The following is a 13768-nucleotide window of genomic DNA, read 5'->3' on the forward strand; positions in this document are numbered from 1 at the left end:
TCCTAGGGATTTAGTCCGACCGACCTCAAATTTGTGCTGTGCCTTCTAAAGGCATTGAAGATGAAAAGTTGTGCTATTTGCAAGTTTTCGTCAATGGGCGTGTCCGTGGCGTGGCGTCAAAGATCAACTCTTCGCCATGACACGGAAGTTGTCGTAACTTCAGTGTACATGCTCACATCTGGACCAAACTGTACATGTAGGATGAGAGTCCCGCCCTGAACACATGTACATGCTGACATTCACCCACAGTCATAGCGCCACCTGCTGGCAACAGGAAGTGACTTTAACGAAGCAGCCCCCGCCGCACGTTTCACCTACGTGCACGAATTTTCTGTGGTACGTGTATCTTGTCCAGACGCACAAAAAAGCCTCTTGGAGCGATGCCCTAAAATCAACAGGAAGTCGGCCATTTTGAATTTTACGTCAAATTTTGGATGATTTACACACTTCGTACTTTAACGAACTCCTCCTAGGGATTTAGTCCGACCGACTTCAAATTTGTGCTGTGCCTTCTAAAGGCATTGAAGATGAAAAGTTGTGCTATTTGCAGTTTTCGTCAATGGGCGTGTCCGTGGCGTGGCGTCAGAGATCAAGTCTTCGCCATGACACAGGAAGTTGTTGTAACTTCAGTGTACATGCTCACATCTGAACCAAACTTTACGTGCTTGATAACTCTCCCACCCCGTATGGAGGACCGATCCTGACACAGTCAGAAATAAATACAGAAATAAATAAATGCTCAATAAATAAATAAGCATCCAATTAAATACACAAAAAAATAAAGTAAATAAATAAATGTAGGTAGTAATTAAATTATACAAGGAGACATAAATGTTATATTTTAATTAGTGCCTTTACTTATTCACCTTTGTTATAATTACCTTATTTGTTTATTCAACTTTATTTATTACTAATTTTTTTAATGTATTTATTTATGTGTGTGTTTTAATATTTTTGTCTGTTTTATTCTTCCTTTGTATTTATTTACCTTATTTATTTTCACCCATGGTATTTATTTCTGCCTGTCTTTTTAAATTTTTGTATGCATTTCTGCCTCATTATGCAAATGAGGAGGGGCTGTGTCTCAAGGGGTCATCTTCTCTGCTATTGGTGGACCAGTCAGACAGGAGAGCTCTACTCTGCCTGCAGACATCAACGATCTTGCCCCTCACACAGTCAGATGGCTTCCTTCAGTGCGCTGAGGTGTTTAACAACTCTGAAGACAATACTACCAGCAATGTCTTCCTTCTCTTTTCACGTAGACGCTCCGACAGACAGTGCTTTCAGTTTGCTGCATGCATGGACACAGAACTGCGGTATAGAGAGAAGCACACGGTCAGCTGGCTGCAGCTAAATCTGGAGTGCACTCGTATTCAATTCTGTATGGTAAATTCAGTTTTAACGGAGCAGAGCGAGCTGACAGGCAGAGTTAGAGACTTTTTCTGTCCGTTTCTCTCTTTACAAAGACGCATGTTGCAGTCAGAGTCTTCTCTGAAGAGCAGAGTCTCACCCGATGCAGCACACATACACAATTTATCAAATTACACAACGGATATACAGTATGAAAATAAGATTGATTGGATTATACTCACAGGAAGTATAAAACCTGTTACATGCGTAACACTGTAATGTCAGGGAAATTACTTTACTTAGATTAAGTACTGCAGTTGTACATTTGAAATACCTTCCTACCTTTCTGATAGGAAGCCTTCTTGAGGTGGTATAAAACATTTCTTCTTATATTCTGATTTGAGTTGTGGACAACTATGACCACATGAATTAAAAAATTAAACATTTCACTGCCCAAGTCAGCTATAACACAAGTCTTGTTCATCAGACTACATGCTGTGGACAGATTTTGTCCCAGGATTTATTATGCATTTCTTCTTCTTCGTTGCATGATTTAGAATAATAAGGTGAGAAATGGGTCTATTCTGAGTTCATCCTGCACTGCAGCAGCTAAAAAGTCCATTTAATCCCAAAAACGCTTTTCTTTTAGGCAGGCTGGAGCAGAAAACAACTCACCTTTCTCAAGTTGTACAGTAATGTCACATGTGTATGAAGGTGGATCAAACAGCTAATCTTAAATGTCAAAGTAGAGAGGAGCCTAGTAGGCCTATTTATTTTCATTCATTACACAATATGAATAAGCTATGCAGACAGTTGTAAAGAAAGAACATCTTTTTCTTCTGTTCTCTACTTGTTATAGTTACACAGTATTAGGGTGTGGGCTGTATTAAAAGTATCCACTGTTCTCCATGCTCTAACACACAGTAACGATGAAATGTGTGCTGTTCTCACATTCTTCCTCTGTATGTACACATAAACAACAAGGCAGGGAAATATAAAAGGAATTTATTTTATTGTTTGGGTACATTATTGTTCAGTGTACATGCTCACATCTGAAACAAACTTTACGTGCTTGATAACTCTCCCACCCCGCAGACATCTACACACCAATACCGATTTATATTCATAGCGGCAAGTGCTATGTAGCTCCACATAGGGGACACAGGAAGTGACATATAGCACCTTCATGCGGCGTCGGAACCGCGTAGGAAATTCACAGCCGCACCGGCAGAGCTCCAGAATGTGCAACTCGGCCGGCTCACGTGCGGACGCGCTACAAGTGCGAGGGCCCGCCCAACGCTGCTTGCAGCTTTAATTTTCATTGTTCTCTTAATTGTCTTACTATGTCAGCTGTTCATTGCTGCTGTTCGGCTGGTTGTCTTTTACTATTATTATTATTTTATTGTTTGTTTGTTGTTGTTTTTCTCCTCCCCAAGCCCCCCTCTGTTCTCTTGCAGGTTTCGTTGCTTTCTGCAATTGGTGTTTCCCACAGCTTTTCCCTGTTGTCCCCACCCTCCATCCCCCTTTCCCCCTTCTCTTGCAGGTGTTGTCCTGTCTCTGTGCTATCTGTTTGTGCCCCCCCATCCCCGTGTCTGCCCCCCTGTCCGGCCCGGTGACACATCAATACATAATTAAATAAATAATAAAACAGACAAAGGACTATATAATACTCTCTTGTTAAAGTAAAAGGGCAGGACAGGTTTAAAAAAATAAAAATAAAAAAAATAATCATGAAAGTTTCAAGATAACGAGATTCATTGTCACCAATTAGTGTGGAGCATGAACCAATTAGACTACAATATCCATGGATGTAGCCTAATATTTTATCATACTGTAATACTTCATCAGACACTGTGTCTATGGTCCCAAATACTGTACCACCTTTTCAGACTATTTACAGTATTGACAGTCCTGCACTGTATAGATGCAGGCCCTTGTAATTGCTTGTCCAATTCTGCCAACTCGTTACTGATGATTGAGTGCACATTGTGGAATGAGTATTTAAAGAGTTGATTGGGATCCAATTGCAAGAGCATAGTGATACATAACATGGAGCCAGCAGGTGATCCAGGTCACAATGGTGGTGGGAGGAAGACGAGAAGACGTGTTGGTCAAAGGAATGGCAGGGGACAGGCACCCCTTCTGAGAGGTGGTCGTGGGCCTCGTTTGAGAGGTGTGGAGGAACGTGGTAGAGGACAAGGCCACGGACCAAGACAGCGGCAACAACAGCATCGAGTGCCCAATGAAATTCGGGCAATAGTCGTGGACCATGTCATGAATCACGGCATGACAATGACTGAGGCGGCTACAGTGATACAATCAAACCTCAGAAGGTCAACCGTGGCCTCAATACTCAGAACTTTCCGCAATGAGAACCAGTAAGTTATCAGCATGCACTAAACATTATGCTACTCCCAATTGTCAAATGATATAATGCATACCAATGTGTATCACAGAATAGGTGATGTGACCAAGTGTCTTCCCTGTAGAATTGTGACCAGGCCAAATAGTGGAGGCAGAGGTAAAATTCTAACTGACCAACAAGAGCAGGCTGTGGTGGATTTGGTTGGGGCCAGAAATGATATTCGCCTTACAGAAATTCATATAAAACAACTGTACCGTGTGCCTTTCAAAAGAAATGCAGACAGAGTGAAGCAAATGAGGACTGACTATGTTCAGGTAAGTTCAGTTTCAAGACGGCTGTTGTAAAAACATTCCCAAAAATTCTACAATGTACACTAATCTCTAAATCTCTTTCCAAAATGTATTTTTAGAGGGTGATGGAGCTGGATGCTGATGACGACCATCACAAATTCATATATTTGAATGAGGCAGGTTTTAATCTGGCCAAGACAAAGAGGAGAGGTCGGAATTTCATTGGCCAGAGGGCAACCATCCAAGTACCTGGACAACGTGGAGCCAATATTACCATGTGTGCGGTTATATCAGAAGATAGTGTGGTGGACCAGACCTCATGTTGGACCATATAATGCAGCTCTCCTTGTCACTTTTCTTGATGAGCTCGATCAGGTTTGTAGAGCTGAAGGTGTGACCTATGTCATGTGTGGGACAATGTCAGGTTCCATCATGCTCATGTGGTGCAAGCATGGTTTCAGGCCCATGCACAATTTACCACCCTGTATTTACCCCCATACTCTCCCTTCCTTAACCTGATTTCATAGCTAATTATTTTTGCTTTGATTCAAATAAACCTATGTTGTGATTGTACTGTGGTGTTTTGCATCAATATACAAACTTTGTTCAACGATTCCACTGTGTCTGTAGTATTCTCTCTACTACTGCAGTACTTTTACAGAGATGTATTACTGTACAGTTACCATAATGAACCTGTATCTAATTTGTTCTAAATATTTAATGATTGTACGAACAATGACACAGTGAAATTATGGGTTGCTTGTGTGTGTGGGTGATCTATAGTTATGTTTCAATGGTATTTCACAGTAAATTTGGTTTTTGAACCAATGATTGTGCAAGTGCAAGATTTCTTTAAAGATGTGAATGCACAATGCAATGTTTTGAACATTGCAATTTTGAACACAATGCAATGTTTTGAACATTGCATTGTGCAGCCTGTGTTACAAATGATAACCGTTTTGTGTCTAGAGTTGTGAAAAATGACATCAGGGTTCTGAAAATAGTAACAAAGTGTTAGTAAAAAACTGTAATTATTTAAAATGATCAACTAGACGATCAAACTTTCTGCCCTTCCCGTCATAAAATACAGTTATAACCGCATTCCTTCATATCATTTCACTTTGATATCGCTTATGTTTGTTGGATGTGATGTATGGATGGGAAGCAGGACCATTAAAATGACAGCGGCTGCTGGGTGAAGCGCCTCTCCAGAGACGCTGTGCGCATTTATGCAAGAGTCACAGCAACATAGACTAATTAATCCATAGGAGCGTCTAAACAGTAAGCAATGTTTTTGGTTTTGTGGCACGATTTTGCTGACGTTACTACACGGACGGAAACGTTTAAATGACTGACAGCAGCCTCTCTAATCAAAAACTCAATCGCTAAAGAAAGCACTCATCCATCATATAACACAATAAAGAAATCACCTGAAGCTACAGGACCGTGGAGGTGGGAAAATGCCCGTGCAGGTGCTGTTCTAAAGCTGATAAATATTAGTTGGTGGGGGCGGGGATGATTTTGCATAAAGGCCTATATGAGTATTCCGTTAATGCACGAGCCGATCCGCGCATCACACCAATTCAGCTGCTCCAATTGTGACAAACAGAGCAAACAGCTGCTGACATCACATTATTAGGCTCTAAAATCAACCAGAGCATTCAGACCTGATCTACTGTGTTTCATGTTATAATAATAGTGACCATGTAGTCTGCACATGTCATTCCAACAGTAGAGTCCTGTGGTGACAGTTGGGCTATATGAGATAATGTTACTGGACTGATGATGAACTCTCACCTCATCAGGCTGAGGGCTGAAATGATCTGTGTACTGACAAAAAGTTACTGTATTTCTGTGTAGTTAATGATTGTAGGCTACTGTAATCTGACTGTTTTCAAGAGATGCTATAATGTTATGTTAATGTATTAGTTATAAGGTAATTGGACAAATAAGCTATAATGCTTATTGCTTTGCCTCTGCTTGTAAATCATAACTGGAGCATCAGTTCCAGTTCAAGTTCATTCTTGATGACATCAGTATGTTGTTCTTTTTGCACTGGTGGAAAGTAATTGAGACCATTTACTCAAGTGCAATTTAGGTACTTGTACATTACTAAAGTGTTTCCATTTTCTGCTACTTCATACTTCTTCTCCACTACATTTCGAAGGTAAACATTATGCATTTTACTCCACAGCAATTATTTAGCTGCAGGTTGCTTTGCAGATTGAAATTTATAATCAACATAAATGATTATGTATATTATATGATAATAAACTTTATTGATCCCCAATGGTAATTCACAAGCTATTCAAATTCAAATTAGCTCCTCCTTACCAGCTGCATCATTAAGGATGTACACATCCCTTCATCACTATCTAAGATCCAACAACATACATTATTCTGATATTCTGAAGGGGCCACTCTCCATACTAAGCACTTTTCATACTTTAAGTATATGTTGATGATGTTTTGCACTTTTACATAAGTACATTTTGAATGCAGCACTACTTCTATTTCTACACTGTTGTATTACAACTTTTACTTAAGTAAAAGATCTGAGCACTTGTTCCACGAGATTCTTTTGTTTTCCATCCAGCACCAGGTGTTGTGGAGTGTAATAGTTGCACACACACTGTGTACTGCGGGTGACAGTAGGGTTAACATCTGGTATGCCTTGTTGGCCCTGTACTGTTGCCGCTCACACATACACCTTGACATTCCACCCTAAGATTCTGTTTACTGCTTCATATTGTTGTAACTTGTCGGCATAGCTAAACCATACTTCTAAAACTAAGCTACAGTTTCAACACCTGCAACCATAAATTTTGTCGTTTAGTTTTTTCCTGTCATAAACATCAGCAATGTTCTCATTCTTCCAGACAGAGACAGATTTTTTCAAGACGTGATGTTGACATGTTGAGTGATTTGCTGTAAACTTCGTGGTCACTTGAATGATTGTTCTTTTGCAATCCCTTAACATACAATGAAGAAATACATATTTGAGCAGTGTGGACTTGCTGATCGAGTGACATCTGGGAGCTGCTCCCGATCCCCAACTGGTTTGGCCCCCTTGATCTTGTTATACGCCAACTTTCATTCCTGCTTCCTGCCCTCCTGCTAATTGAGCCTTTGGTCCTGTTAACCATGTGTCACTGTATACCTGAATGCAAATGTGCTTATTAAGTGCCTTTCGAACCCGATTACATGGGTCTGCATAATGCAAACCTGGAGGAAAAGTACAAAATTAAAAACAGGAAATAACAACAACAAAAAATAATAACCGTACAGGAGGCAAACACACCAAACAATAAAAAACACAAAAAAACTACAGAAATGGCAAATGCTCACATTACAGGACGAAGTGCTTAAGGAGGTTGGTTTTTAACAGCTTGTTAAAACATTCTGCTGACCATGGGGAGACCTCAGACCTTAGATCTCACTGTAGCTAGCGGACACGATAATTATAAAAATAATTAGTGTGGTGCTTTTTTGGTGATTAAAGTAATTTTAAAATATTTTCTGATTTCTCAATTAACAGATATTTATGGGCTTAACCCCTTCCAACAGCAGTCTTTGGTTCTTTCTTGCAAATTCAAATACTGAATGACTTTTCCCCTGTAATTATTCACACAGTCTACTATCCAGAAAGCTCTCATAAGAATCAAGTAAATTTTTTTCACATCTAGTAAATTATTAGTTGAAAACTAAGTGACCTGTGAATCACCAGACACGATGGTCAACCAGATTTATCTTCCTCTTTTTTGTCTCATGCATGATATTGCATCAGCACCAACTGTGAGACATGATGTGAGAAATGCCATATGCAGACTTAAGTCATATAAGAACACACTTCAGTGCTCAGGTAGGCTGAAAAAATAATAATATAATATACTGAAGTGCCAGACTGTTATTTACAGTCACTTTGCATACAGCCGAAACAATTTCCTATTAATACTGTAGAAGGAAACAGCTTTTAAAATGATGTAGGCTGCATATTGAATGAACACCAATACAACATATTAAATGTCTTTCTTCCTTTCTTTCTCCCACACTGAGATACTCTTAGTACTCTTTTGATTTCTAAAATAACATTTCCCAAACTTCTACTTGAGTAGGCCTGCTCAACACAGATGATTCAAATGTCACTATGAACTCCTAAAGCTGTTTGATAACAAGCTGATCATTTAGCCTAAATCACTGTATAAAATAAGAGGATCTCATTCTCAAGTTTGGTATTTTGGCCGTAGCCATCTGGGGGTTTTGGTGACCATATTTGGACGAGAAGGAGGAGCTAGCTAGCTTGGTTAGTAAGATTCCTCCATGAGTCACGGTAACTGTATATTAATTGGGATGCTAATCAGAATCAGAATCAGCTTTATTGCCAGGTATGTGTACACATACAAAAATTAGACTCTGGATTGTACACTGCTCACAATGTGCTTACTTATACAATAACACAATATACAGTAATAAAATCAACACAGGCTACAGTATTGAGAACACATATATGCACACTATAAACAAAACAAACAGACAGATTGAGACAACAGTGTAATAGTTTGATGAGCCGAGTGCAAAGGTGAAAATACTATTACCATTAATGTTATTATTTGTACGTTGGAGTGGATGTGATAAACAGGTGCACGTACACATACAAGCGTTCATGTACACAGTTTGGGAAGTGCGAAGAATGCGGAATAAATAAGTAGTATGTACAGGTTTTGTACATGAGGTAGGTGGATTGGTATACAGTATACAATATGACAATATGAATGACTCTGGAAATGTATAATCCTGTATGGAGGGCAGGTTGGCACCGATGATCTTTTCTGCAGTCCTGACTGTCCTGTTGTATCTGTCCTTGTCCTTTTTGGTGGCAGATCCAAACCAGACAGTGATGGACGTGCAGAGTACAGACTGGATGATGGCTTGTAGACGTGGATCAGCAGCTCCTAGGCAGGTTGAGCTTCCTGAGCTGGTGCAGGAAGTACGTCCTCTGCTGGGCCTTCTTGATGATGGTGTCCATGTTGGGCTCCCACTTCAGGTCCTGGGATACTGTGGATCCCAGAAACTTGAAGGTTCCACAGCAGACACAGGGCTGTTGAGTATGGTGATGGAGGAGCTCCTCCTGACAGTTTTGAGCATGTTAAGTTACAGGTTGTTCTGACCGCACCAGAGAGCCAGCTGATCAACCTCCCGTCTGTAGGCCGACTCATCACCGTCCCGGATGAGGCCGATGACCGTTGTGTTGTCAGCAAACTTCAGGAGTTTGACAGATGGTCTCTTGAGGTGCAGTTGTTGATGTAGAGGGAGAAGAGCATGGGAGAGCACACACCCCTGGGGGCACCATGCTGATAGTCCTGGTGCTCGTTGTGTTTCCCAGCCTCACCTGCTGACTCCTGTCAGTCAGAATCTGTGATCCACTGACAGGGAGGCTGGCACAGTGAGCTGGGTGAGTTTGGTGCTGAGGATGTCCGGATGATGGTGTTGAACGCCGAGCTGAAGTCCACGAACAGGATCCTTGCATATGTCCCTGAGAGTCGAGGTGTTGCAGGATGTGATGCCGACAGGTTGACAGCATCATCCACAGACCTGTTCGCCCTGTAGGCAAACTGCAGGGGTCCAGCAAGGGGCCTGTAATGTCCTTCAGGTGGGCCAACACCAGTCTTTCAAGGACTTCATGACTACAGATGTCAGGGTGACAGACCTGTAGTCAAATAATTTGGCTAGGAAAAACAGGCTTTAAAACAATGTAGCCCACTGGAAAAAATTAATAGCTGACACCTTAGAGTTTTATTTCAGTACACAGGCTGCTGAACAAGCCATTTTTGGTGATCAAAATATTATTAACTTTCATGAACTGAAAAACACTGTGAACCGTCTAAGTTCTTAAAAGAAACACACAACAGCACCCCAAAACTAGTTCATGGCTAGTTAATATACACAGTGATGTGGATACGATTTTCATCTCTACTGTTGCAACCGGTCTCTATCCTCTATTTACCCTAAAAGCAATCATAATTTACTAAATAAACATCATGCTGTATTGATAAGACTTGAAACTACGATTGGGACTTCAACTCATTAGGAAGTGTTAAGAGGTTATAAATCAGCTGAGAAGTAGGGTCATTTTGTCATAGACTCCAATGCAATCAGAATTACTTTACTTTTGTAACCAGTAAGTCCCCTGCTGGCCGTTAGAAAGAATGCAGGTTGAATGCACTTCCGCATTGGCTTCAGTTTTCAGATCCAGAGGTTGTTGCCTTGAAAAAAGAAGGTTGAAGCAAGGAGAGATCTAAAACATACAAAAGAAAGGGTAGGCTTACTCCAGAAGAGGTGTTTGGCTTGTGGGACTTTTACATGATGAACATCAATAACATTCAAACTCTTGCCAAACAAGGTCACAGTGCAGAGTAAGCATGTCACTGCCAGGTAATCTTTCTGTATTCGCAGTATACCAGAGTTTCAGTCCCGACAAAATATTTTCGTGGTAATGGTGGTGCCTTGAACACCCTGTTGTGTATGCAAGCACACTTTCTGCTGGCTCCTGCTGATGGGTAGACCTCTGACACCAAGAGAAAATGTACCTTAAAGCCAATTATGCACCTTGCACACCATTTTGAGAAAAAAATGTTGTTCAACCCAGAAACCATAACAAAACGTTGCACACAGTTCAAATTATTGATGTCTGTGCGACATTACTGTGCTGGTGCACTGGTAATGATGCATTTTTGCAAGGGGCACACAGAGCATGTAGATAGCTCCATCTGCCATTGCTGTAAATGTTTAATGTAATGTATATTTTGAGAATTGTTTGTTTATTACAATTGCATAGTTTGTGTTAATATGCTTGGCAATGTTGTATTGTGTGCAGTCATGCAAGATGACCTAACTCTCTCTTAACATCTACATCATCTACAGCAATACAAGCAGCAGCCAACATTAGCTGTTTAGGACCTGTGTTGAGTGTTTTCCTCAACATCACGGAAACACTGTCTCGCTAATAAGCCCCTGGGTGAAATGGTACCTCAGCACATGGTAGCACGCTGCAGATTAACAATCACCCTTCCTCCTCCAGGCCCCCATCCAGGCCAACGCATGCTCATTTAGGCTTTGAACCAGACTGGTGGAGTTTGTGCAGCTACTGGGGGCCTCCTTTAAGCCAACCTATAAAACTACAAGAGTGGGCCCTCACGTAAATCATTTACTAGCACACTGTAAAAGTGAAAGGTAGGAGCGAGGGAATGTCTGTGTACATCTGTTTACACTGCTGGTGTGTCTTCTGCTCCACCAGGGGTTTTCTTCTGAAGTTTACGACTATGAGAAAACAGCCAAGTCAGCTGATAATGGCAGAACTTCCGGTCCTTCTCATTTATTAATGTGGAAATACCCAGAGGAGTTGGGATATATGGTTTTCATATCTCTGGAAGTATTTACAGTCAACATGGCAGGCTATTTTAGTGTTAAAGAGATAAGGTAATGGTGTCTAATAATTCTGTACCATAAATTAATGGTATGCCAAAATCTTACATTTTGACCAAAAGCCTGGGAAAGAAGAGTTTCTCACAGTTTTACTTACGTAAAAGCACCAATAAAGTGGTGTTAAAATACTACATTACAAGTAAAAGTCAAAAAAGTAAAAGCTGTATTAAGAAGTAGGCTACAGAAGTATTATCAGCTAAATGTAATTTAAGTACTCAGATAAAAAACCTTTGTTAGATATTGTTTTATATTTTATCATTATATTATTCTTATATTGTTTCTGATGCAGTAAGGTGAAAGCAGTATTTCTCTGCATTTCTGTTACAATTTCTGAACACAAGCCCAGGGAAAGCTCACATGTGTCACAAACATGTCAGAAGTGTTTGTGTAATTACTCCCCACTGCCAGAAGGTTCTGCACTGCAAGTTTAAAGCACAAATTTGTTCATCACCAAAATTATCACACTAAAACTGCATATTTACTCAAATATATACAAACAAAATTTTACAGCATTCAAACATACTGATTTATTACTGTTAGTTCCCCTTCGAGGGAACTCGAACTGCGTCAGTAACGACACTATGGAACGCCTCTAGGCGTAGCAGGTCTGAACGTGAATGAAATCACTCCAATCCTATGGCTTGTTGCTAGAACGGTAAGTGTGACGGAATAACCGGAGGAGTATAAAGCACACCTGTACACACACATCATGCTTTTTTCTATTCAGCAGGCGCTCTGTATGTTGTTTGAAGAAAGCTCCATCATACAAGCAGGTATCTTACCTGAGAAGATCTACCAGCATGTCCGCAACCAGATGTACAGAAGGTGTTTTTTTTCTTGCCCTCGGTACTCATGGATGAGATTCTCATGTGTGTCTCATGTTTGGGGATGGAGCACGCCCGGCAGCTCTCAAGGGGCTGCCTGCGCCCGTTGGCTGTAGTACAGCATGGCTCTCTCTTTTCTGAGGATGGCCGGATGGTTTTCCCCGTGGTGTGGGCCCCTGCGCCGCTGAGGCACCCGGCGGCTTCACTCATGGGGTTCACAGCGTGATCTGCAGAGGATTTGGACGGCTGAGGCTTTTTCCCGACCTTCATCCGCTGGCTCCGATGCTTCCTTCCTCGTTCGGAGGCCCGTTCTCGGCTTCTCCGGCTCGCGGTTTGATCCGGAGATGCTGCAGCAACGTGCTCAGCGTAGTTGACGATGACTTCCGGGTGTCGGGGCGGCGTCATCAGGCGGCGCCCGACTACGACGTGCTGCTGGAGGTGGTGACTAGAGCCGTGGCTAAGCTCAACATCAACTGCCCAGGAGGAGCAGACACCACAGGTAGTGGTAAGCTTGATGAAAGGTTTCTTAAGCACCACGCGCCACCGCCAGCGTAGGTCCCTTCCCTCTACAAGCTCCTACGGAGAGAGAGGAAGCAGAGTGTCGCTTCTCGGGGGCCCCCCCGAGGAGCTGGGCGCGAGACAGCGCTCTCACCCTCAGCCTTCTGAGAGACGCGATCTGAGGACCATCATCCAGTCCCGACGGAGCTCAGGAAGACCGGGGTAGGGGATCTTTCTTCGCACCTGCCACCATCGAGTCCACGCCGTACTGCCTGCCCGAGGGTCTGCAGTCAGGCAGCGTTCAGACTCACTCACCGTGTATCTTCGGCGATTATGGGATTCGATAACGATGCGGGCACAATTGTCTCCGCACGTGTCGCACCATATTGGCTGCCGTGAAAGGTGAAGTTAGGCCACGCCATCACTATAAAACACTTTCAACGAGTGTTGGGTCTCCTGGCGGCTGTGTCCAGCGTAATACCATCTGGACTGCTGCACATGAGACCCCTGCAGTGGTGGCTAAGGACCAAGGGTTTTCCCGAGGGGAATCCTCTCCGTCTGATTTGGGTTACGCGAAGTGTCTTCGTTCCCTATCGGTTGGAAGGAAACTTGGTTCCGTCCAGGGGACCTTGCTGGGAGGGTCTTGTCGCCGGCTGGTCATTTCGACAGACGCCTCCCTCACGGCTGGGGCACAGTCATGGACGGCCGCTTTGCAAGGGGATCCTGGCAGGTGCACAATCCGAGTGGCCTATCAACTTTCGAGATGTTGGCAGTGTCCAGGCTCTAAGGAGTTTCCTGCCCGATCTCCAAGGCCACCCGTCATGGTTCGTTCGACAACACAGCGGTGGTGGCCTATCTGAATCACCAGGCGGTCTGCGCTCACGCCCTCTGTACAGACTGCGCGTCAGATCCTCCTGTGTCCCAGCAGAGGTTACTATAGCTCAGGGCGATGTATCTCC

At 42.5% G+C, this 13768-nt stretch overlaps 1 protein-coding gene across 1 annotated transcript; it reads left to right on the forward strand.

The window, feature by feature from the left end:
- The first annotated feature begins 3399 nt into the window (after positions 1 to 3399).
- LOC119915361 lies at positions 3400 to 4340 on the forward strand. Its single transcript, XM_038734882.1, has 3 exons — positions 3400 to 3728; positions 3840 to 4029; positions 4125 to 4340. Exons 1-3 carry the CDS (start codon positions 3400 to 3402, stop codon positions 4338 to 4340), a joined length of 735 nt encoding a protein of 244 aa, XP_038590810.1.
- The last annotated feature ends 9428 nt before the right edge of the window (positions 4341 to 13768 follow it).

The sequence above is a fragment of the Micropterus salmoides genome, unplaced genomic scaffold, assembly GCF_014851395.1.
Source record: "Micropterus salmoides isolate LMB-PRFRI ecotype aquatic unplaced genomic scaffold, ASM1485139v1 Ms_hic_scaffold_2087, whole genome shotgun sequence".
NCBI lineage: Eukaryota > Metazoa > Chordata > Actinopteri > Centrarchiformes > Centrarchidae > Micropterus > Micropterus salmoides.

Coding starts and splice junctions, on each gene's coding strand:
- LOC119915361 (XM_038734882.1), top strand. CDS start 3,400: ATGGAGCCAGCAGGTGATCCAGGTCACAATGGTGGTGGGAGGAAGACG. Junction 3,729..3,839: donor ACTTTCCGCAATGAGAACCA/GTAAGTTATCAG, acceptor TCTTCCCTGTAG/AATTGTGACCAGGCCAAATA. Junction 4,030..4,124: donor TGAGGACTGACTATGTTCAG/GTAAGTTCAGTT, acceptor ATGTATTTTTAG/AGGGTGATGGAGCTGGATGC.